This window comes from Pseudopipra pipra, chromosome 12 (genome assembly GCF_036250125.1).
Source record: "Pseudopipra pipra isolate bDixPip1 chromosome 12, bDixPip1.hap1, whole genome shotgun sequence".
Lineage (NCBI taxonomy): Eukaryota > Metazoa > Chordata > Aves > Passeriformes > Pipridae > Pseudopipra > Pseudopipra pipra.
The window spans coordinates 7,267,590-7,289,932 of NC_087560.1; the positions used below are offsets into that span (position 1 = coordinate 7,267,590).

The 22,343-nt window shown below is 40.8% G+C and overlaps 1 protein-coding gene and 1 long non-coding RNA gene across 4 annotated transcripts in view; one reads left to right on the plus strand and one right to left on the minus strand.

The window, feature by feature from the left end:
- The window catches only part of ALDH1A2 (aldehyde dehydrogenase 1 family member A2), a 61,053-nt gene extending 47,011 nt beyond the window's left edge, over positions 1-14,042 (plus strand). For all 3 annotated transcript variants that reach the window (XM_064668237.1, XM_064668236.1, XM_064668238.1), the window contains 6 exons: positions 4,148-4,250; positions 6,532-6,716; positions 7,450-7,614; positions 8,025-8,182; positions 8,953-9,027; positions 11,779-14,042. In XM_064668237.1, coding sequence (XP_064524307.1) covers positions 4,148-4,250; positions 6,532-6,716; positions 7,450-7,614; positions 8,025-8,182; positions 8,953-9,027; positions 11,779-11,851 — 759 coding nt within the window. In that variant the 3' untranslated portion in view covers positions 11,852-14,042. The remainder of the gene's footprint in view (positions 1-4,147; positions 4,251-6,531; positions 6,717-7,449; positions 7,615-8,024; positions 8,183-8,952; positions 9,028-11,778) is intronic.
- LOC135420591 (uncharacterized) overlaps positions 11,407-22,343 on the minus strand; it is a 34,649-nt gene continuing 23,712 nt past the window's right edge. The window contains exon 3 of the long non-coding RNA XR_010433617.1: positions 11,407-11,553. This is a non-coding gene — a long non-coding RNA (uncharacterized LOC135420591). The remainder of the gene's footprint in view (positions 11,554-22,343) is intronic.

The window sequence follows — 22,343 nt, forward strand, 5'->3', positions numbered from 1 at the left end:
AGATTAACAAACCATGATCTCATCATTAGTCAACAAGATACTAGAGAGACCATCAAAGCAAACTACGGGAGAGTCAAGATTGATTCATGCCAAACAAATGTTTGTAGCTAACAGCTGTATTACCACTGATTCTAATTTACTCAGCAGGATTCTCCTTTCATTTCTGAAGTGAGATGAATGTCACAATGCATGATGTAGACAGAATGTCTACCTACTGCATGAGCAGTGAGTTGTGTCAGCTCTCCTGGATCACACAATCTCTTGCTGGTTTTAGGCATCATGAAGAGTTGCATCCTGGCATTTTCTACCTTAGCAACAAGAATCCTAAAGGTGACTTGACCCATCCTGAGAAGTCTGTGAGCTTAGGATGCTACCACATGCCCCATGTAACGATTTAGGAAGGCTACATTAGCATTCATTCCTGCTTCTGCAGAATCTTTTTGATCCTAACTTGGACAACTTGTGCTTCCTGAATGAGAAGCAGTTGTTACCCTTTTCCTTCCTTTGTGTTTTTGGTAGCATTTAGGGAGCTGTCCTTGGGCAACTGTTGTGCCTCTTTGTCCATGAAAGATACATGTCAAAAGGGTTCACCTTCTTAAAATCAGTACAAACAGCCTATCAGCCCTATCAACATTAACAAGAGTTTAGTCGTGGACTTTCATGGGGCCAGGATTTAATCCAAAGAACAAATGAGCCATTTATAGTTTAGGATTCTCTCTGGGAATTTCTGATTGGGATTGCCTTTTCATTTGTGCTGCACTATTCACTACACTCTTTGTAGGGCTGGTCCTCACACAGGGCTTTGCACAGTCAGATAAAGCTGCTGGTATTTCAAATTTGCTTGTCCTTGCTGGAGACACGCCCTGAACATGCAATGAGGTTCTAAAATGCTTCTCAAAAAGATTATGCATATAATCTGGAATTTATAAAAAATGAGACAGCAGCATGGGTTTGAAGGTTTTGCCAAAACACTGACATCAAATGCCTCAATAGCTGGAGAGAGAAAACTGTACTTTCAGAAAACACAGAAAATTTCTGTCTAGTCATACCATCTCCCCAAAACTTAATCCATCTCTTGTAACTTAAAGCAATTTCTGTTCTTCAGATATTCTCTCAATATCCCAAGAAAGGCACTGAAGGTATTATTTAAATGCCTAACTGATGATGTATGTCTCCTTTGTCAAATTTTGCACTGTCCATGGAATCTTTTAATCTACAGAGTTCCCTGTGTTACCTTGACTGTCTGGTCTGTTGTAGTGTGCAAGAAAATTCCCTGCTGTTCCCTGCTGTTCCCCTACATTCAGGTGTTCCCTAGTGATTTACTGTGTATCTGTGATCAAAAGAAGGTTCAGAGGAGAACTGAGACATTCTGAATGACAGAGCTGTAGAGGAAGTACCACGAACCTTGGAGGTTTGCTTTTGACTCATGAGACTTCTAGGGCTTTAACAGTAACAGGCAAACCCACGTGTGCAGAAAATAGAAAATTAAGAGAACATGAAAAGCAACAAATTTTTTTTCATTTCTGCACAAAGTATTTAAAATATGACTGCTTAAGCTTCTCCTTGAAAGAGACAATAAACTTCCATATACAGGAGGCATAAACAAGCAACAATCAAATGTATTAGATCATGATACACTCTCAGTGCCTAACGTCATACCCTTCCCAATCCAGAAACAGACCCTTACAGGACTATTCTTCACATAGCTTTTCTTGCACAGGGGTGCCTCAAATGCTTCTTTAATCTTTGTTGTTGTTGTTGTTCTGCATAACAAATTGTTTTCTTTGAAACAAGCCAAATTACATCTGCCTCACCCTCCGTGCAGCTTACAAGGTTATGGTACTTCACAAGCTATCCAGGGATACTCCTGATATCAATCTTGAAGCCTATTCAAAACAAGGATGGGGAGTCAGGGCTTTCTCTGCCAACATTCCTGCTGAATAATCGCACAGCTCCATTATCTGTGGGGGAGTCCTCTTTTCCAGCGTTCCCTTGCAAGGCTGTTCTGCCTATTGGGAGCTCGGGGATAGAGCTGAGAGACACCGCAGGAAGCGTGTACTGAAAGGCCATGCAGATTGCAACACTATCACTTATCCCTTTCATGCTGTCTCTCTCCATAAAGAGAGGGTCGGCCACAAAAGGCCGCCTTTGTCACTAAATAACCACAGCGCTGGTGCTTTCCCTAAGACTTTTCTCAAAATGTAAGAGCACAGGGCACAACGGGAGCACAGGGAACAAAAATGCTTACACTGATTTCTAACGGGAAGGACAGAGTCAAGCTTTCTATTAAATTTGTACTTGGAAACTTAACAACAACTTGTCTGTATTAAAAATACTCTGGACAATACTTTTCCAAAATAACACCTTTGTCTCCAAGCCCTTGGACTTTAATATTTGCCGTATACACTGTATTTGGACTTGCCTATTTGCCTGTCACTTATTTGCATAGAATCCTTTAGAAATCTCTACTTACATGTACAAAACTGTTTTGACATGAAAGTAGAAGGCAGAGAGATGAGGGCTGCACACTTTGCTCTCTGGCTTCCCTGAGAATTTTTGAGGGGAAATGGGTGGTTGTTGTTCTTTGAGAGAGGGAGGTTCAAGGCGGTGAGGGTGTGAATGGCATTGGCTGGCACTGGCTATAAACACAGAGCTCTGCTTTGCAGTGTAAGTTTTCAGCACAGTTTGAGAGGCTGGAATTTCCAGATGACGTGCTCGATGTATGAGGTGGGGGTGGAAGGCAGAAAGGGTCCTTCTTTTTCAGGTTCACTTCTGGCTGTCAGTCAAACATAGCAATAAAATCAGCTCCAATTAAGGGGATATGCAAGGAATTTCATGATAATGTCAACACTCCATTCCATCAATACTTGGATAAAGAAAAATAGCTTTTCTTAAAATAAAAAAAAAGAAAGAAATAACCTCAGTCACACTCAACTGTGGTATCACCAGATAAACAGTTAATCACAAAGGTACATGAAGTGGTTGACAACTCCTTCATTATCCTGTGGGGCTTTTGCTTTGTTTTTTTTCCTTTGGGGGCCCTGGTTTCTGTTTCATTTGCCTTCTGATTACTCCAGTGCTGACTTAACTTTCTCTAGCAGACTGCCTTCAATTCTCTGAGAGGTTCAGCTTCTCATCCATTAACCCCTTGCTGCAAGAAATCTCACTCACATAACCTTAGAAATAGAAAACAGATAGAGAAACTAGAGAAAAAATCCACCTCGGGACTCACTCCCATCTCACTTCACATCTAATCCTCTGTGTGACATTAGAACATGTCGCAGTTAAAAGAAAGCACTTATCAAGGTTCTCAGGCTTCTCAATATTCCATGGGTACTTTTAATCCCATGTTTTAACATGTAGGAGTCTAAATCTACCTGTGATTACTTCCTTAGCTGCAAAATAGGCACGGTTACGCTGCACCAGTATAAACTCTAACCTGTTTGGGGTTTGTTGATCCAGGGAGAGAAGAATTTCCAGGGAGCACAGCTGCCTGTCCGACTGTACTGATGTGGAAACACGTCAAACACGTAGCTGTCAGATTGCTACTCCATTTAATCTACTCTCATGTTCATTGGTGAGATCTGTGGTTGTGGCTGCTCCAGCCAGGGGGCTGCATTCTGCTCCGGCTGACCCCACAATCTACAAAGACATTTTGGAGGTGCTTTTGACCTCCTCAACCCATATTAAGATTATCTCTGGTGCAGCTGCAGGTCAGATCTGGGATGGTGCTTTTGTAACTTCTTGCCCTACTTGGTATTTTGTTATGTGCTGTTAATCCTGCAGGGGAGGATGATGATTTCATCACAACTCGACATATTAAACCTTGTGAACCTGTCAGTGGCTTGGATGGAAGAAATTCTAATTGCACCAATTTCAAATTTTTCATTTAGCCCTCCTAAAGCCCCCTAAAAGAAAGCCCCAAGCCATTTTAGCATAGATACAAAAGGGTGAAGGGTACACACACTTGTGCTGTGCCTTATCCCCTCTCAGTTTCTAGGGGAAAAAAGGGAAAGCTGATGAATGTGTTTGGATCGAAGAACCTGCTGGCCTGGTTAAAGCTCTGCTCTGGTGATAGCCAGTCTTGGCTGTTAAAGTGAACTCTATGACTACGTTCCCTGTAAAATGTGTCTCCATTTCCTTTCAGGTTGGGAAGCTGATCCAAGAAGCAGCTGGAAGGAGTAATTTGAAGAGAGTTACACTGGAGCTGGGTGGGAAAAGCCCAAACATTATTTTTGCAGATGCTGATTGTAAGTCAGCACTTCCATATTTTTCTGAAAAACGTGTTTGTGTAACATCTTTTTCTTCCCCCCCCATTTTAGGCACATCCTTCATACAAAGTGAAGTGAATTAATGCAGCTATATCAAATTGCACTTTTCAATCTTACAGAAGCAGCCTAAGGTGTGATATTTTTTATAAAAAAACAACATTTGGACCCACAGATTCATAGTCAACAAGAAAGCAGAAAAAACTTTATAACCAAGTATACAGAGAGGGTGTTATTCACAGTCATGGTCCCATACACGTTTGTCATATTAACCTCTGCAGCAAGGTGATCTGGTGCTTTAAATCTGGAAATTCTGTGATGTTTTTGCTTCACAGCCTTTATAAAAAGGGAGGACTTTCATTTACACTTGAGTAGCTAATCCAGTCTGCACAATATTCCTTTGTTAAATTGCTATTAATGGAGATTATTCCCTTTTTTAATTTTGACAATTGAAGAATTATGTATTGAAATATCCTCATTGCCACTGTCAGCAGGGAGCTGAAAGTTTTGGCAGATATCTGATGTTGTGCAGCTGAGATTTTTGGCACCTGAGAAGGTACGGGACAGCTGTTTAGGATAGGATATAAACACAAACTGGAAGTTTCTGCTTAAATGATCAGCAAAGAAATAGTTAAAAATGTTGATATCTAAATTGTCAGCAGGAGGTTTTGAAGTTAACACCCCATTAAGATGAATGAGACGGTTCACACCTTGCTCAGAGCTCTTGTTTCAGGCTGTGTGCAGGCACACTGTACTCAATGTCTTCTCTGAGAACTTTGTAACCCCAATAAATAGACATACAGGGATTTGGTCTTCTAATTTAAAAGGGGGAAGTGAACAGAAGAATGATTCTGAATAGCATCAGTTGCAAGAGTTGGTTACAATCCTGTACCTGTTTTCAAAACTTATCAATGTCTGAAAGACTAGGCAAAGTTTGACAACTTCCAGAAGCTTTTCTACATAGAAATGTTTTACCAAGTCAAGGATCAAAATTTCAGCCACAGTCATCCTGGTAAGCTAAAAAAGCCCCTGTCAGTTGGAGCCAGATGCAGATGTTCCAGCCTTCTACCCCAGTTACTCCTCTCCATCTCCCAACAGATACCACCACATCTCAAATGGCCCTAAACCACTAACTCACATTGGATCACCTGAGCATTTCTAGTAGAGTGATACATGCCAGGGTCTGTGTTCTGACCTTCCCTAGGGGAAGAACAACTGCTCCTGGCTGCCACACAGAGCTGTTGTTTTTCTGTGAAAGCTGCAGGCAACAGGGGAATAACAGACAAAGCAGAGCACAGTCTTCTTCAAGACTGTTGGTTCCACAGGATAAAGCTCTCTAAAGCTCTCTGGTCTTCCCACAATTACAACCTCCAGCACTTGACCTAAGATTTAGACTTCAAAGCTCTGATTATTTAAGAACAGCAATTTGCTCATCATTCTAAATGAACTGTTTGTTCTGCTTGAGAAACACTGTGTGCCAAAAGTTAGCAGAAAGCATGATAAAGCTGTTGAAAGTTTAGTGCACAAAAAACCCGAGAGGAGAACGGTTAGACCCCTTCATGGTGAAAAACAGTTAACAATAGAGGAAGAAACATCAGTTAATCCCATCTATCCAGCAGTGTTTTCAATCTCCATGGAGCTGCCTGGGAAAATTTGAATGTGGTCCAGGGAACACCCCATATAATTTTTCCAAAGACCACACTGAGGGCAGAATAAGATATTTCTGTTAGATGGAGCTGTCTAGAATGTGCTGAAAGTAAAGGACAGTTGCTTTGTTTAGTCCACAGAAGATTATACTTTAAGCACTGTTCCAAAGTGCTACAGCTGGTAACAGAGGTAGTGCAGTGCTGTAGGGCATCACTGTTTAGGGATGAATTCATTATTCTTGTCTCATCAGCTATTACACCCAATGGAAGAATGTAGCTCTGAATATCTAAATATGGCTGGATCCTCTCTGCTGCTTGGATAGAGAATGTGTTAGTTGTGTCTCCAGTATAGTTGTGTCCAGGGTGGAAAAATGAGGAAAAAATCATTTCTGGACATGTTTAAAAGCTCTGTATTTTCACAGGAATTATGACACAAAATGAATCAACCTCATTTATGACCTGATAAAATTATAGTATGTTTTGATTCAGGTTTTTTTAACAAAATCCTACTTCTGAAGTTTGGGGAATGTGGCACTATGTAATACACATGACACTGATGCAAGAGCAGATTTGTCTACAGTGTTTCAGTGCAACATGTGCTGCCTTGGTTTTTTTAGTGGACTATGCTGTGGAACAAGCTCACCAAGGGGTGTTCTTCAATCAAGGTCAGTGCTGCACTGCAGGCTCACGGATTTACGTGGAAGAATCAATCTATGAAGAGTTTGTCAGAAGAAGCGTAGAACGTGCAAAGAGGAGAGTTGTGGGGAGCCCTTTCGACCCAACTACAGAACAAGGTCCACAGGTAAAGAAACTGGGCTTCAGCTCTACAGCCCAGGAGGTGCCTGAAAGTGTTTAAATTCCACTAAGACAGAGCTCAGGACTCACTCACAGTCCACGGTAGCTGAAACAATGTTTTCAAGATTAAAATTCTAAAGGATTAGATAATCTGTGCAGCTCTGAGGTGCTTCTTGTTAATTAAAAATCTCATCTTAAATATCAATAGTTGCCTCCCAGTTTCAAGAGCAACATCTGGATCTTCATCCCCCAAGATACAGCTGTAAACTCTGAGAAACTCTCAAAAGTCTCTGTGGGCACTGACTTCCAAGAATTGTCTACAACCATAACTGTGCCTGTAGGCCCATGAATTCTAAGCAAATAATGAGCATAATCAGAGATAAGTTTTTAGAAAATATTCCTGCCACTAATAACTAGCTGGGCTTATACCATTTTCAGGAAGTTAACTTGGGACTAAAATCAATGATCTGCTTTTTTTGTGCTTATAAACTAGATTGTGTAGCAAGAATGCAGGTTGAGCCACAAATATAAGGGAATACATCCTTAAAAAGACTGAGCCCAAGGTTACAGTCAGCAGCTACCTGTAGGTCTTTGCCTCTCCAGCTCAAAGAGTAGTGAATATAAGCATGAGCCTACTCACTGGGACATGACTTGCCTAAAAAACCCTATTTTGACTCGACTGTCAAGTCAAGTCAAAGACCATTACCTGGTCTGTAATTCAAATAACTTTTCTCTTTCAGATTGATAAAAAACAATACAACAAGATCTTGGAACTTATTCAAAGTGGAATTACAGAAGGAGCAAAACTCGAATGTGGGGGTAAAGGATTAGGAAGAAAGGGCTTCTTCATTGAACCTACGGTGTTTTCCAATGTAACAGATGACATGAGGATTGCCAAGGAGGAGGTATTTGCACAAGATCATTTTAGAATGTCCTAAACATGACTTTTTTTTTTTTTTTTGCTTCTGTTTAATTCCTGAGACAAAAGCTTCAGAGTGAAAATTACCACTATATTTTAAAAAACTAATAAAATCTTTTCAGAACTCCTTATGCACACAGCAGCTGACATCAGCTGGGTAAGGAAGCTCAATTTTTGTCGTTGGCTGTAAGGTCTCAGAGCTCAAAGAGGAGACGAAGGTAGAACGGGTGAGTTCCACTGAGGTAGCTGCTTTGGGAAATTCATGTGCTTTTAGAGACAGATATTATCACTATTAAATCTTGCTGCAGGAACCGGAGAGAGAAGATAAATAAAAAAGCAGAATGAAATGCCTCTGAGTGGGCTAGTTTAACAACAGATGATTAATCTTTGTTGCAGATTTTTGGGCCCGTTCAAGAAATACTGAGATTTAAAACCATGGATGAAGTTATAGAGAGAGCCAACAATTCTGATTTTGGGCTGGTAGCTGCTGTCTTTACAAACGACATAAACAAGGCCCTGACAGTCTCTTCAGCAATGCAGGCTGGGACAGTCTGGTAAGTACAAGCTATCACACTCCTGCTCTTGAAGACAAAGAGTTTGAGTCACTATCATTATGTCACCTCAGTCTTGCACTCTTTCTTTAAAAATATTTATCTAGACAGTCCTAGTGGTGAATCACTAGCCAGGACATGGAACAGCTGCAGGGGGGTGTTGGGACTGCTCCCTGCTGGGGAATGCTATTGGAAATGGAAAGCACCTTGCCATTGCTGAATGGCATTACTGAAAACAAACGGGATAAATGATCCTCTGTGCACAGAAGAGGAATCCTGTGAAGTTTCTGCCCAAGGCACAAAGAATTGAGCACTTTCTACATTAAGGAACTGAGGCGACACATCCCCTTAGGTCCTTAGGAATATGTAATGCCACCTCTAGAGTTCACTAGCCTGCAATTTAGTATGTCAAGCCTGGGTAAATGAAAGATCTGCAAGAAATTAGGGAGAAAAAGGGCAAATTCAAATGTAACAGCTCTTTGTTATAAACTGGCACTGAGGTTTGTCAGTAGATTAACAGTTCATTACTGAAGCTGTGTCCAACTGTGGGGTCCTCTCTCTCCAGTCCTCACAGGTCAAATCCCATTCTCGTTATGAGTAAGGAGCAGAATGGGGTTTTTCAGCAGAAATCCCTCATTTCTTCTCAACATGAAACAAGTTTGTTATTACTAAGAGGAATACAGTGTCCTTAGCTCCACGAGTTTCAGCCTCTCCCTCAGTTATCCAAAGGTCTCTGACAGTGCAGCTGGACTAAATGCCTCTTCCTGTTACAGGATAAATTGCTACAATGCCTTAAATGCCCAAAGTCCTTTTGGAGGATTCAAAATGTCTGGCAATGGGAGAGAGATGTAAGTATCACACTGCTGTTTTCTAAATTGTTTTCAACTCTACAACTTAATAAACATTAGTGAATCCTTCCATGCAAATTAAGATCAGAAATACTCCAACCTGAGAATCAGGGCATAATGATAACTTTTAATCATTGCAAGTACTTAATGCAATTGATTTGCATGGTGAGACCACTTTTCTGGCTTTTTTTAATATTGCAAACTAACTTACTGGAACTCTCTTCTTATCCTGAAAGGAGCTTCAGATTTCTGAGTATTTTTCTGAACTCGAAAAGTATGTTTTCTGAAAGTTCTTTTAGCCATATTAACCATTACTTTTTCAGAAAGACCCTCTTTTTGGTACTACTGTGTGCTTGTTAACTGGTTTGGTGTACTTGTTTCACAGTTGTTTTGCCATATATTTTGCCTCTCTTGCTTTTTTTCCTTTTCTTTCTTCAGTTTTTACTATATTTATTAATATAGGTCATCTGAATTTTATAAAAAAGTTATCAGCTTGCAGATTTATAAACAATGTTAAATGAAATCAGGCCTAGAGAAGGAGACAAATGTGTTTACATCCCTTTCAAAAAATCACTTTCCATTACAAAGCTTTCTGCCTTTCTTATTCCACTTAGAACGAAGTGCCAAATATTTTGAAATGGAGCTCCACACTCAAAAACTGTACCATGTACCTAATTTAAAGTCTTACCAGTTTTTCATTCTCATTACAATCACAAGGAAGTTTAGCAATTGCATCAGCCCCAGATTGGTTACATACAAAGGATTCAATTAATTTCTGTGCAGGAGGCATGTATGTATACCAGATATGTCTCACCTAAGTTTTCAAAATAGCTCATGGCTAATAGCAAACTCAGCAGTAAAACTAAAGTAAGGTCAAACTCTTTAAAACTTTAAATATGTTGAAGTATACAACTTGATCTATAAAATAAGCTCTATGTAGTCTGAAGTATTTTCCCTCGTTAGGGAGTACTCTGAATAACACATTCATACTATTCTCCACATTCATGAGTTATGAGGTGATCTCTCACTGGCATAAATATGTCAGCTCATCTAACTCTTATCATTGTGAAAATATTCTAAAACTACTAAGCTCGATAGAGCACATGAGTAACTTGACACCCCAGAGCGACCCCACTGACTCCAGGGAGGTTCACTGTGCAAGCAAAATATTCACGTATTTGTGTCGTAGGGTCCTTGAGAGGGGGGAAAGCAGGCAGTGCCCCAGCTCCCATGGAAAAATCTATGGTAGCTGCACACTTGATTCCCATCTACAGCTTTGAAATTATTCATCATAAACAATAAATGTTTGGAATGGCAATAATCTCCATCTCACAAAGATGCCTGAAAACCTACTTATGAGTAACTATTCTACTCTTTCAGAACCTCTTTGATCAGATATCACCTCCTAATTCACCTCCCCCACCCTGCATTAATACCTGAATACCTTTTATTAAAATGCCACAGTTTCTTAGATCCTTGTTTTTAGGGGATACATTTTACAGCATAAATAATGTTGAGTCAGGCAATTAAAGAAAAAAAAAAAACCACCAGTGTTCATACATAAGTATGTCATTGCTAAGCTAATACTGTGTTACAGCCAGATCATAACAGTGCCACTGTGCTGCCTGTACTATCTGGGACTTGCTTTGGTCCTGCATTTAAATTCACAGGTTTTCATCACACATGGGCAAAAAATAAACACAGAAAGCTGAAATCTATTATATTCATTTTACACTTCCACAAAAGTGCATCCCAGTAGAGAACCAGAACTCATGTCTACAATGCAGCTGATTTCTGTTTGCATTAAGGCTGCTTTAAATATTCTTGTATTCTTGAAGGGGTCTCAAATACATGGTTTTTTTACATTCATGCTTCTTTAAAGCTTCATGTCACTACCTGGACGATGTAAAATTTAACTCCTGTAAAAAAAATTGGGTGACTCATCCCAGATACACACACGTGGCCATTTTACATTAGAGTTCCCCAAAATTCTGGTTTCTGTGCACATGTCTTCAAGGGAAAGAAGTGCCATTCTACTTCAGACATAGATAAAATCGCTGGCCATGCTGTTGGCCAGGTTATCTGTTGGCTTGCAAAAATGTGTCCAGCAGTTGTGTAGAGCTACACACATTTCTTAAGCATAATTTATCCCAGGCAGAGCATGTGCCCCTCAGAGCCATGTGTCAGGTGGCTGGGACTAAGGAAGTAGCTGGCTTTTAGCAGTATGGAGGATCTTATGTAAGGTGCTGTGCCAGGCCAAAAAGAGGCTTTCTGCAGAAATCTAGAGGGAATCTGAGCAAACTGAACCCTCTTCCACAGCATGTGCAAATGGTGAATTCCTACTGCTGGATATTTTGTCAGGGAAAAAAGATCAGTGGGTTACGAATCAAGTTCATCTTTATGCAGGGTTGTGAACAGTTCATTTTTCATTGTGCTCAGTGTGGACCTTCTCTTTCTTGATGCAAATATAAGCAGTAATTTCACTGGCCAGTGGTGTAGGTCTTGGTGTTTGGACATTTTCAAGGGCTGGAAAAGACAGAGGACATCAATTCACTCCCAAAATTTCCATCAGCAATGAGTATTTCTGAGTTTAATGTTCTGTATCTCCTTATCAAATGTTGGAGCCATCCATTGTTATTTTGACCTAAACTGAACTGGAATTTTAGGTTATATCTTAACTTTATCAAGAAATCACTTCACAGGTTTTTGCTTGATATCTGGTATAAGCTGATGCTGCAATCTGTTTTCCAGGGGTGAATGTGGATTGAGAGAATATTCTGAAGTTAAAACTGTGACAATAAAGATCCCTCAGAAGAACTCCTAAAGTGATGAAGGACCGTGTTGTGCAGAAGAGCACGTGATGCCACCTTCTCTATTCCTTATGGAGACCAGCACTCAGGAATAAAAAGTGTTACACAATATATATTTAAGAAATTAAGTTGCAACATATATACTGGGCACATAACTGCATACATAATGCAAACCAGCTCTGCATGTTTTCATAAAACTCTCCTGAGAATCATTACATCTTTATAAAAGAAATCATTACAAGAGATAAAATTGCTATTGGGCATCATTTAATAACGGTTCTAGCTATAAAACTGTTAAATGCAAATGCATGCACACACACATTTATCTCTTCTTTAAATAAACAAAATAAGTCTCACTGCTTTCAGGCTGCCTTCTCAAACAGACCTGCCTCGTACTGACATTGTTTCGACCAGGGCTCTATAAGCCAGATTTTACCCAAAACACTAACAGTGAACAATACAAACACTGATGTTCTTAAAAAATTAGAGGCTCTGAACGGTGATGACCCCAAACCTGGCAGACTGGCAACTTTCCAATTAGCACAGTCACACTGGGGAGGGAATCAATCCACTATACAGACAATGAAAGCCAAATACTTATCAGTGAGGTCTGGCTTTCATGGCTCATGGTGATTTGGATTTCAAAGCTTATTTTCATAATTACTTTATGTTGTGCTAGAAGCAAAAAGTCCTCCTTCACTTACAGGAACTTGAACAGTTTTACCTGCCTGCCAAAAGAGCAAGGCCAGACAGGGTGGGAGGGTGTTAACGAGAACAGGAACAGATCCCAAGCCTTCACAGAATATTTCAGCTTTCACTGCTTGTCTAGTTTTGTTATTGTTGTTGTTGTTACTGTTGTTGCTTTCACCTTTTCTCTTTTTTTAAACAAGTATATGCATAGGCAGGCTTCATTTATTTGTCTGCCATTAAACTGCCTGTAATTACACTGGGAATCATTAGGTTACAGCAAGAAGAACCCAGCCAAAGCCCACCTGTCAAGAATTAAGCCTGACTTTATTTTTTTACTGAAAGATGGCTTGCCATGCTCACCATGCCTGTGAACCTCAAGTAGTGTTACTGGCTGGTACTGACTTTTCAATTATGTTTGGGGGTTTTTGGCCCAGAATACAAAATATGAGCAAGTTCTTCTAGAAGTGAGGTGTTTAAAGCCTGTCACATCGTTACCTGCTGCCCACAGAATCTCTTCCAACTTGTAACTGACACACTAAACACTATATCTTTCTTCTTTCCAGCTGCAGAGCTCATCGATTCCCCAGACTTTTTTTTAAACAGGTTTCATTTTATGTTTTAATTTAGAATTAAGGAAATCTATTTTAAAAGTACAGTAAATCATCTACCCTGTGTAGCTACATTATCCGGGGTGTAAGGACAGAATTATGGCCTCAGGTATAGGTTTTCCTGGCTGCAGAGCCTGTACCATGAACTGTTGAAAACTCCAGACCTGTTCAGCAAATAATTTCTGCACGTTCTTAGCTTCCTTTACTCTCTGAGGAATTCCTCTTAGATTTGGAGTTGTAGGTGTCCTTCAACATACTGCTGGATTAGGACAAGAGTGTCCAGCACTTTGTAATGTGGTGGCCCTCAATATTTCATAACTCATGTCAAACTGTATATGTGTTTTTAAAGCAATACTTATACATGTTCTTATTCAGAACTGACAGTACATTCACAGACATGGAGATAAATACAAGTATTCCTGAGTTGTTAAATTCAAATGCCGTATCCTTCTACTGTAGTGTTTGTCAGAGTGAAGAAAAACAAAATACAGCAAGTAAGAGATTAGTTATCTTTTAAACTGCAATATAAAATGTGAAAAAGGAGATTTTACTTCTTTTCTCCTATTTACTTAAAAAAGAAACTTCCTGTGCTAACAGCATTTACACCATGTACTCTTTTGTATTCTTTTTGTGTATTTTGTATGTCTGTGCTTTATTCCCAATACATTCAGGTAAATAATATAGAGTTGCCATTTTTTTCAACCCTGTCACTGCAGCTTCATTTGATGTACATGGATTTGTGAAATCCTTTTTTAGATGTACCATCTGCATGGATCCAACAAAACATTTTTCCAGTCCCTGCAGCTTTTTGTTACAGTTTTTAATCATGTATATAGTTATATGTTATTAAAGAAGTAAAAGGATATTTTCTATGAAGTTTTTTCCATTAAAAAGGTTTAGAGAAAGACTTTAGACTGTGAGACTCCTTTATTGTTGACAGAGCTATAAAAATATTTAAAAAAATATTTTCTTAGCAAAAGATCTGCTCTCACAGTAGCTTTATTTTCATTTGCAAAAGTGAATGAAGTAAAAGGCCAATTACATTTTCTGGAATATTATTGCAGCTGTATGAAAAACACTTGTGAATTGCAGATCTAGGTCCTAGTCAGAGTTCATCCTCACCCTTGTGGTCATAAAGTTGAGCTATTGGGGCAGGTCTGAAATCTTCGAAAACAGTGGGGCATCCTTACAAACTGCTATATCACAGCTTGATTTTTGGACAATGTCTAAAAAAATCGTGATGCCTTTTCTTTCTCTAGTAGATGAGTCACAGAGATGATTAAATTAACACTCAGATCTTTTATGGAGTGATATTCCACTGTCTTTAATTTCAAAATGCTAAAATGGGAAAAGGATAGACTGAATGTTATCTGACCACCAATAAAATTCACATGGCCAGGTACTATCCAACCCTCCCTCAAGCAATCCCTTTATTCCAGGGTTACTTTCATTGCCAGGAACTGCATTCCTCTTTTGAAATGGTGCCTATTTAGGTTAAGTAACTACTCAGTTAATGTGGCCAAGGCACTTCATTGTGTGGCAAGCAATGGTCAGAGCTCAGTGTCACAGAGTAATGCTGCTGGTTTAACCAACAGTCTACAGGCAAGGACAATAAAGTAACTTGACTAGAATAGATGGGATAAAAGAGAATAGAACTTAATAATAGGAGGTAAATTGCATTCTCAAGAAGGAGTACTGTTCTTGAAAGCCTGGGATATCAGGTATATATTAAGCAGAGTATCATTTCTATTTAACTAGTGGCACGGAGAGCTCTGTCATGGGATGGTGAGTGGACAATTAGCCCTTTCCATATTCCCCATCTCTCTGACCTGCTTGCAACCTGTCTCACCATTCCAAGTGGTCACACAGGTACAAGCAATGGAGTGCTTTACTGAAAGCAAATTGAATGGAGGAAGGTTGTCATTGGACCCACTGAAAACAAGGAGTGTTCTCATCTAATGAAGGGAACAAAGTTTAGTCCATAGTAAACAAGTATTCTGTGGAGCTCCAGCCAGTGAAAGGGAATGTATCAATAAAAGTGTGTGCAGGTGTAGTGAAGGGAGAGTTCAGAAATAATGCATTTCTTCTGATAAAAGGATGTGAAGTAAGGCAAAAACAATTTCAGTTCTTCAGCCTTCAGACAAAGCAATGGATATTGATACTACTTGGATAGCATTCACACATTTACTGGTGCCATGTTACAGAGAATGCTATTTCTCCCCATGACGGCAAGGATGAAAAAACTTGCCATGCATACACAGTGAAACTGTGTGACACAGTGCCCTCTTATTTCTCAGTTCTGTCCTGGAAAAAAGAGAACCATAATACCACTGAATTCAGGGCAGCAGTTGAGCTAGGGAGGAAGACAAAGACAAGCAATATACTGTGCTGTTTAGCTGTGACTCTGCATGGTCACACCTAGAGCTCTGGGGAGCTACATTCACCACCTTACATTTGCATCCATACGTCTCCATTTACTGCATGCTAAGTCCATCAACACAGGAAGTTATTTTTCTCATAACAACTTCATACCACAATGACTGATATTCACAGTGCTGTATCTATCAGGAAGCAGGAAAAGCCTCTGTGGCTATTAGATGCCATCAGCATTCCCAACCCATTCAGACAGACTTCTCTCAGCACATTAGACTACAGCTGCATAAAACACATCTTTCTTCTTTGCCCTCATTAAATGCATAGTTGATTAATTCTTTCTGTATCTTCACTGTACTTCTGTGTCAACTGAAAATGCACAGGTATCGGGGTGCACAGGTATGTATGGCCCTGCCAGAAAGCTCAGGGGCTTCTGAAGCAAACTGGGTGACTTCAGCATGAAGTTGGACCACATATAAGGACAGATTAGTAAGAGTTAGAGGATGAGAGTAGTGGTATAATTCCACATGATTAAAGTGTGGCTAGGATATGCTACTACTAAGGCTTGAAGTCCCACTTTCCTCTTCCACACAGCACAATGTGGAGTGCTGGGATGCTGGTTTCAATAAGCACTTTCCTAATTTTTCTCAGAGGACTGGAACTGACACGCTGGAATTCAAGGTTAACACAAGTAACAGATGATTACAGCTGGCTGCAGTGCAAGTTCAGTCATTTCAGTGGTGCAGAGCAGGTTAAGCTGCCTGTGGCCACAGCTGCTACACTGGGTAGTGCTCAGCACCTGGTTATCTAAGACTTAGGCCTAGAGGCTGCAAACACATGCAGGAATGAGAACTTGTCCCAAAGACAGTGAGTAGAGGCACAGGGCTGACTCGCCTCTTGCTACAACCAGGGTAAGTCACCAGAGCTGTTGCGTAATGTCCCCAATCCCCTTAGCTAATTGTTAGAGAGGGAGAAAAAGCACATCTGCATGCCCCTGGTGCATAAGAATGGTTGATTTTGAAATAGTTCTGACAGCTGAGTTTGCATCCTGAATCCCCACTAAAAACCAGCCTCAAACTCCCAGCACAGGTACTCTAGAGCTCAGTTACACCGTAAAGACTGCAATTATTTTTTTGATATCACAAATTTAAATCCACTCAAGCCATACAGAAAAGAGGGACTGCACCTACAATCCACTGCTTCTCCATGGTGAGCATTTGCACTCTTACTTTTCATGGGTTTATAGGGTGAGTTTCACCAAATACCAGAGGCTGTATATGCAGAGCACATACATTTTTGGCTGTGCCTGCAGTGCTGGGAAGCACTGCAGGGAATATTTTTCCACCTGATTTCAGGTGAAATTTATAAACACAAATCAGGGAGGGCCTTTGCTATCAGCTGTAATACCCTGAAGTCTCCAATGCCCAGGGAGGCTGGGACATCTGCTGGGACAATTTGCCTTAAGGATCAACGAAGTCTGCACTGCTGATATATTCCCCAGTGCATTACTGTAACCATTCTTTGTATTGTCATTTAATCCTAGTATCTAGCATCAAATCCTGCAACTACAGGATGCTTTCAAGATGTCTTTATCTGCCTGAAGTCTCTTGATGGGACCTGCTAAATAAACGTGGATTGTGCAAGCACAACAGCAACAGACTGTAAGAAAAGCTCCAGCTGCAGAGGCTGCCAAGGAGGCTGGAGTAACAGCAGGCTGGAGTAACCCAAAAGGGTGCTTGTGAAATGTTTGTGCTGCTGGCAGGCAGCACACTGCCAGGACAGATCACACATCATGCATTTGCACATCAAATGGAGCTGCACTGGTCTGAGAGCATGGGAAAGGCCTGTCTTGAACGGCATGTGTCCTACTTCCTAAACATGTATATTTTACACTTTACACTTGGTTATTGGCCAGATTGAAAGTACCGCAAGTTCCCCAAAGCTTGTCATTTTGCCTTTGAAGTAGAACTGTTTGGATAATGTTTCCTTTGGCAATTTATCTATGTAACAAAGCAGGAACTTAGCTGCATTGGCCTCTCAACAATCCACCACTAGCTTTTGTCAAAGTACTCATACACTTGTGTGTATGCACTCACACAGAATTTGATCATTTTTCATGACCTTGCTTAGCCCCTCTCCTTCTCCCTTATGGTTCCTCACGATGAGGTTGGTGATAACATTAGCTCACTTCATTTTGGGGTTTTTCCTTGCTCCATGTACACCTGGCTGAGTTCCCATTTCCTACAGCAGCATGATTAGCAAGATGTTTGTGTGCTGCTTGCTCCTGCTGCCAAACAAAAAGAAATCGTGTTTGTACTGCTTCCCCTGGCAAAAGGGCCCCAGCTCATGGCCCACTGCTTTTCTCAGTACCACAGAATGGGACATAAAGCAGGATCTCTCGAGAAGTTTCTACTGTTTCCTGCTTTCTATTGGTCCAAAACCTCTCTCACTTGACATCCAATCTCAAAGCACAATCAGTGCCTGGCAAGAGAGGCCTCCTTTTAGTTTTTGATTTTGAACATCACAAACACTCAAGTTTCTGGGAAGGATGCTGAATGGAAAGTCACTCCTCGCTCCCACCAAGAACTGCAGATTAAGGATGATGGCTGAAGCATTCCCCTTGAATCTAATGGTCCTACCACTAGTCAGAACTCCCAGCTTGTTCATTCACCGTGAGTGTGGCTCTCAGAGATGGCTGGTGAGATGTCCTGTCTCCAGGCTGTACAGCTATGGGGACTAAGCAGTCAGACTCTGCTCAAATCAAGTATTTCAAGAAGTCCAGAAAAGTCACCAAATGCTCTTCAGCCTTATTCTTCCAGCATCATGTATATACTCTATTTTAAATACAACCTGGTTGTGAAATTGAGGAAAAAAACACGTTGCCAAAGAAATGGGCATTCACAGAGCTACCAGTCTGTGGTTCCTGAGTAGCCTGGATCCCCTGAGCAGTACAGGGAAAGCTCCTGCACCACGATGCTGCCTTGCACCAGGATTGCCCTGGCACAGGGGCTGCCATGTCCCATGCAAGGAGGAGGCTGCTGAGAGCACTATGCCCCTTCTATCCTGGCATGAAACTAAACAGGAACATGACTCTTTTCTGAGAAGCTGTCTCGTGTTTCTCCACAGTGCACACTGCACACTTTAAGCCACAGGAAGCCATTGCTACAGAGCTCCTGGGCACTGCTAAATTGGCCAGGTCTCTGATCACATCAATATATGCAGAACCACCCACTCCCACCACTGAAACTGCAGCAAAACTCAGAGCAATTACTATTCTGTCTTGCTGCAGCCCAGCCTCTCCAGCAGTTTTCCCCTTGCAGCATTTGTCTCCCAGGGGCAAACACGTGGGGGAAAATGCCCTGGTACAACAGACTTTCACAGGAATTTCCTTAGGGAATGCCAAACATCTGATCCACAATTCCCATTAGATTTCCATTTGTGAACCATTTCAGATCACTCTGGTGGGAAAATGACAGTAGACTCCAGCTGCCCAAAGCCTTTCAGAAAGACACAGAGAGATGCTCTCATCTCCTGCATCTGTAGCACATTCATAGTCAAGTCTCTGAAAGTCTTAAGTTAATTTCAGATTCCATTCTATGGACAGTAAAAGCACAAAATGACAAAATTACTGCAGATACTGTTTCTCAGTGTCCAAAATCACCTTGCAGCTCTTTCTTACAAAAATACCAAGTCTGTTTTCTTCCCTGTAGTGAACTGCATGTGTATTATAGCAGGGCTGCTGCAAAGCTCTGCTACAAGACAGGGTTGCTGGTTGATTTCTACTTTAAAAACACATAGAACATCCCCAGCTCTTTCTCAGGGTTTTGGCAAACAGGCTCTTTTAACTAACTGTGTTCTTAGGTAGAACAGCAACAAATGACTCAATGATTTGTTTTTACAATGTCCTCTCTGGGAAGACTAATTACCAGCTAACCTTCTAGCGTGCAGTTTCAAACATGAAAAGAATGGGGCCCCACTCTTTTCAGGAAAAATTCATACTACAGACTGCAAAATCTGTCGGGGTGGGGGCACTTTGCTGAAAGTTTTTGAAAGCTTTAGGATTATGGGCTGGCCAAGAGATTTCATGATGCTTCTAGAATTTTGAAAAATTAAGTGGGGAAAAAAGCTTGCTTTCCTCAGTATTACTATTTGTCTCTTTGGGGTAATAATACAGTCACCAAACCAAACCACTGGAAGTGCTGTTCTCAGCTGTTTTGCATACAAAGCTCAAGAAAAGCAAAAGTAAATTTCATGCATTAGTTGTGGAAGTTGTGTTCAGCAGCAAGAACCACATTGCACAGAGCTTTTGGTTGAGTCACCAGCAGATTCTGCCTGACAAAGGAAATCAAACTGATCTCCCAGTTTGTCTTTGTTCTACACAAAGTTCCAGAAGAAACAACGTTTCTTTCTTATTAATCTTCCTAATGGACTTCTTTCTACCTTCTTAACTCCTATTCCTCTTGGAGGAAGTGGTGCCTCTCTAAAGGTTGGGGCTGAGGCAAAGCACCAAATGTTTAACTCTACTGTTCATGTAGTCTCTGCTGGCATTTTCCAGCTTTGCAATCAAACACTGGGCAGGCCAGGCAGTAGCTCCTCATTAGACTGTGTTCCTGGGTGATTCAGAGAGCAGAACCAAGGCAGCAAGCACAACTGAATTTACTGGACTCAGTACAGCAGCCAGTGTTCAGTAAGTCATCAGTCTCATCTGCACATGCCTGTCTTAACCATCTTAACCAGTTCAACACACCTTTTTCCCAATTATCATTATCAACCTTTACAGCAAATAATTTTGTATTCTACTTTTACTGGGCAATTAAGCAGCAGCAAAGATACTGTCTGTTCAGAACTCATTGTTCAAACATGTTTATTAACCTTTAAAATAAAAAATAAACTTGCTAGCTTTTTATTCATAGTCAAGTGTTTCCCTGCTTTGAATGTTATTAAGGCTCTGGAGGACATGTTTGATTACTTTAGCTTGAGCCACAAACCATCTCCCATTGCAACCACAGGCAAATTAGTATCTGAGCAACTGCAGATGCTGCTGAGCAGAGAGAAAAATTGATAAACCGGGACAAAATTTACAGAAGGGAATGGGGAGTGGGAGGCTTAAATGGGTTTTCACTTCCTCTTTTCCCCACAGTCCTTAGCACACCTCATACAGCCTCACACCTCGCTCCCAGTCAGGCACTCGATCACGACTCCTGAACAGCTCCTCTTCTACAACTGCCCTTTAAGTTGCATTATTTTAGAAATTTAAATTGAAAGGTTCTGCTGTGTAAGAGAAGTCTAGTTACATAAACCTCACACAATTTTCAGAATTTCCAGAATCTGTATAAAATCCAAACCCATTTGCTTCAGCTGCTTATTAATGTCAGGGATTTTGAAGAAGTTCAGACCTGGGAAGAAACTTGTCCTCTCTTCATAAGACTGGAGATATGAGCTCTTCCTATGGAATATATTTACAGCACAAACAGGCTCTGTATGGTCTACAAACCGAAGTTACAAGAACTGTGAGAGTTCCAGTTACAATGTAAGCATCCATTTTGAAACTGTTCTAATAAAATCAAGTTATTTCAGCTGCAATGGCCAGCAGGGACAACAATATTTGCTTTCTTTTGCAACATCTTTGTCAATCTTCCTTCATGGCACAAAAAAAGGAAAAAGTGTTAATTAAATAACCTGATTATTTGTATGCAGTTGATCAAAACCATGGCCTCACTGTCCTCTACAAACATCGTAAGCTTGGTCTAAACCTTGAAGGTTTTAAAAGCAAAATGAAAATCTAGGAATAAAGAAAATAATTATTACTACTATTTTGCAGACAAGGAGATTATTGAGAATAACAAATGGAGCAACTCATCCCAAGATTACAGAGGAAAATCTACTGCAAAGGCTAGGACTAAGCTCAGCTCTCCTGGTTCCTAGAACAGTGCTTCCTAAAACTTGTTACTTATTACTTATACTATTGTAAAGGAACAATTAATACATGCAAACACATACAAAGACAGGATGAGAGCCTTGCAGAGGAATTCTGTTTGTCTAAAGATCTGCAGTAGTGGAATTTAAATACTTTACACTTCTGACAAACTGAGCTGGGGAAAGCCCTGGAAGTTCTTTGGAATGAATGACCTTTCAAGGCCTCAGATGGGGAGTTCTGACTTTCCTTGTTACACACAGCCACATCAGCTACTCACTTGTATGTGTCTAGACTCAGTGCAGGATCTCTCAGCTAATAAAAAATACCATCGGCTTTCACCAGGGCTTGACCATAGACAAATGAGCTTCTCAGCACTTGTATCAGTGCACTGCAGTTTTGGTGTGTTGTTTTCTGCTTCTCCACAGCCAAGTGGCAAGGTCCACCTTGGATACACCTGGGAGTTATTTATTTGTTTATTTTTACACACACACACACACACATGTTCAGGTTGTAGGGGTTTTTTTGATGCCTACAGTGCAATCCCTTGCATTCCCTTTCTCTCCCCGTTCCTACCATTGCTCCCCACAACAGGAGCTGAGCTTGTAGAGGACCTAAGCACTGTTCATCCCTGCTGAGTTCACTGGGAACTGGCAGTGCTCAGCACCTCTAAATGCCTGGCACATACAGCCATTTAGGAATCTGTGAGACATTTCCTCAAGGAAACAACTAGGCATCAGTTAGCAGCTGGCTGTGCTTAACACCAATTCATTGCTGCCTGACTAAAAACCTTTGAAAAGCTGAGTCTAGAGATGGATCCCTACTGAGGTCCAGCCAGCACAAGCAGTGGCACTCAGGGGAGAGCCCTGGGCTCTAGACTCAGCTGACCCTGTTGACTGGTTCCCTTAAGGCAGCAGTGGG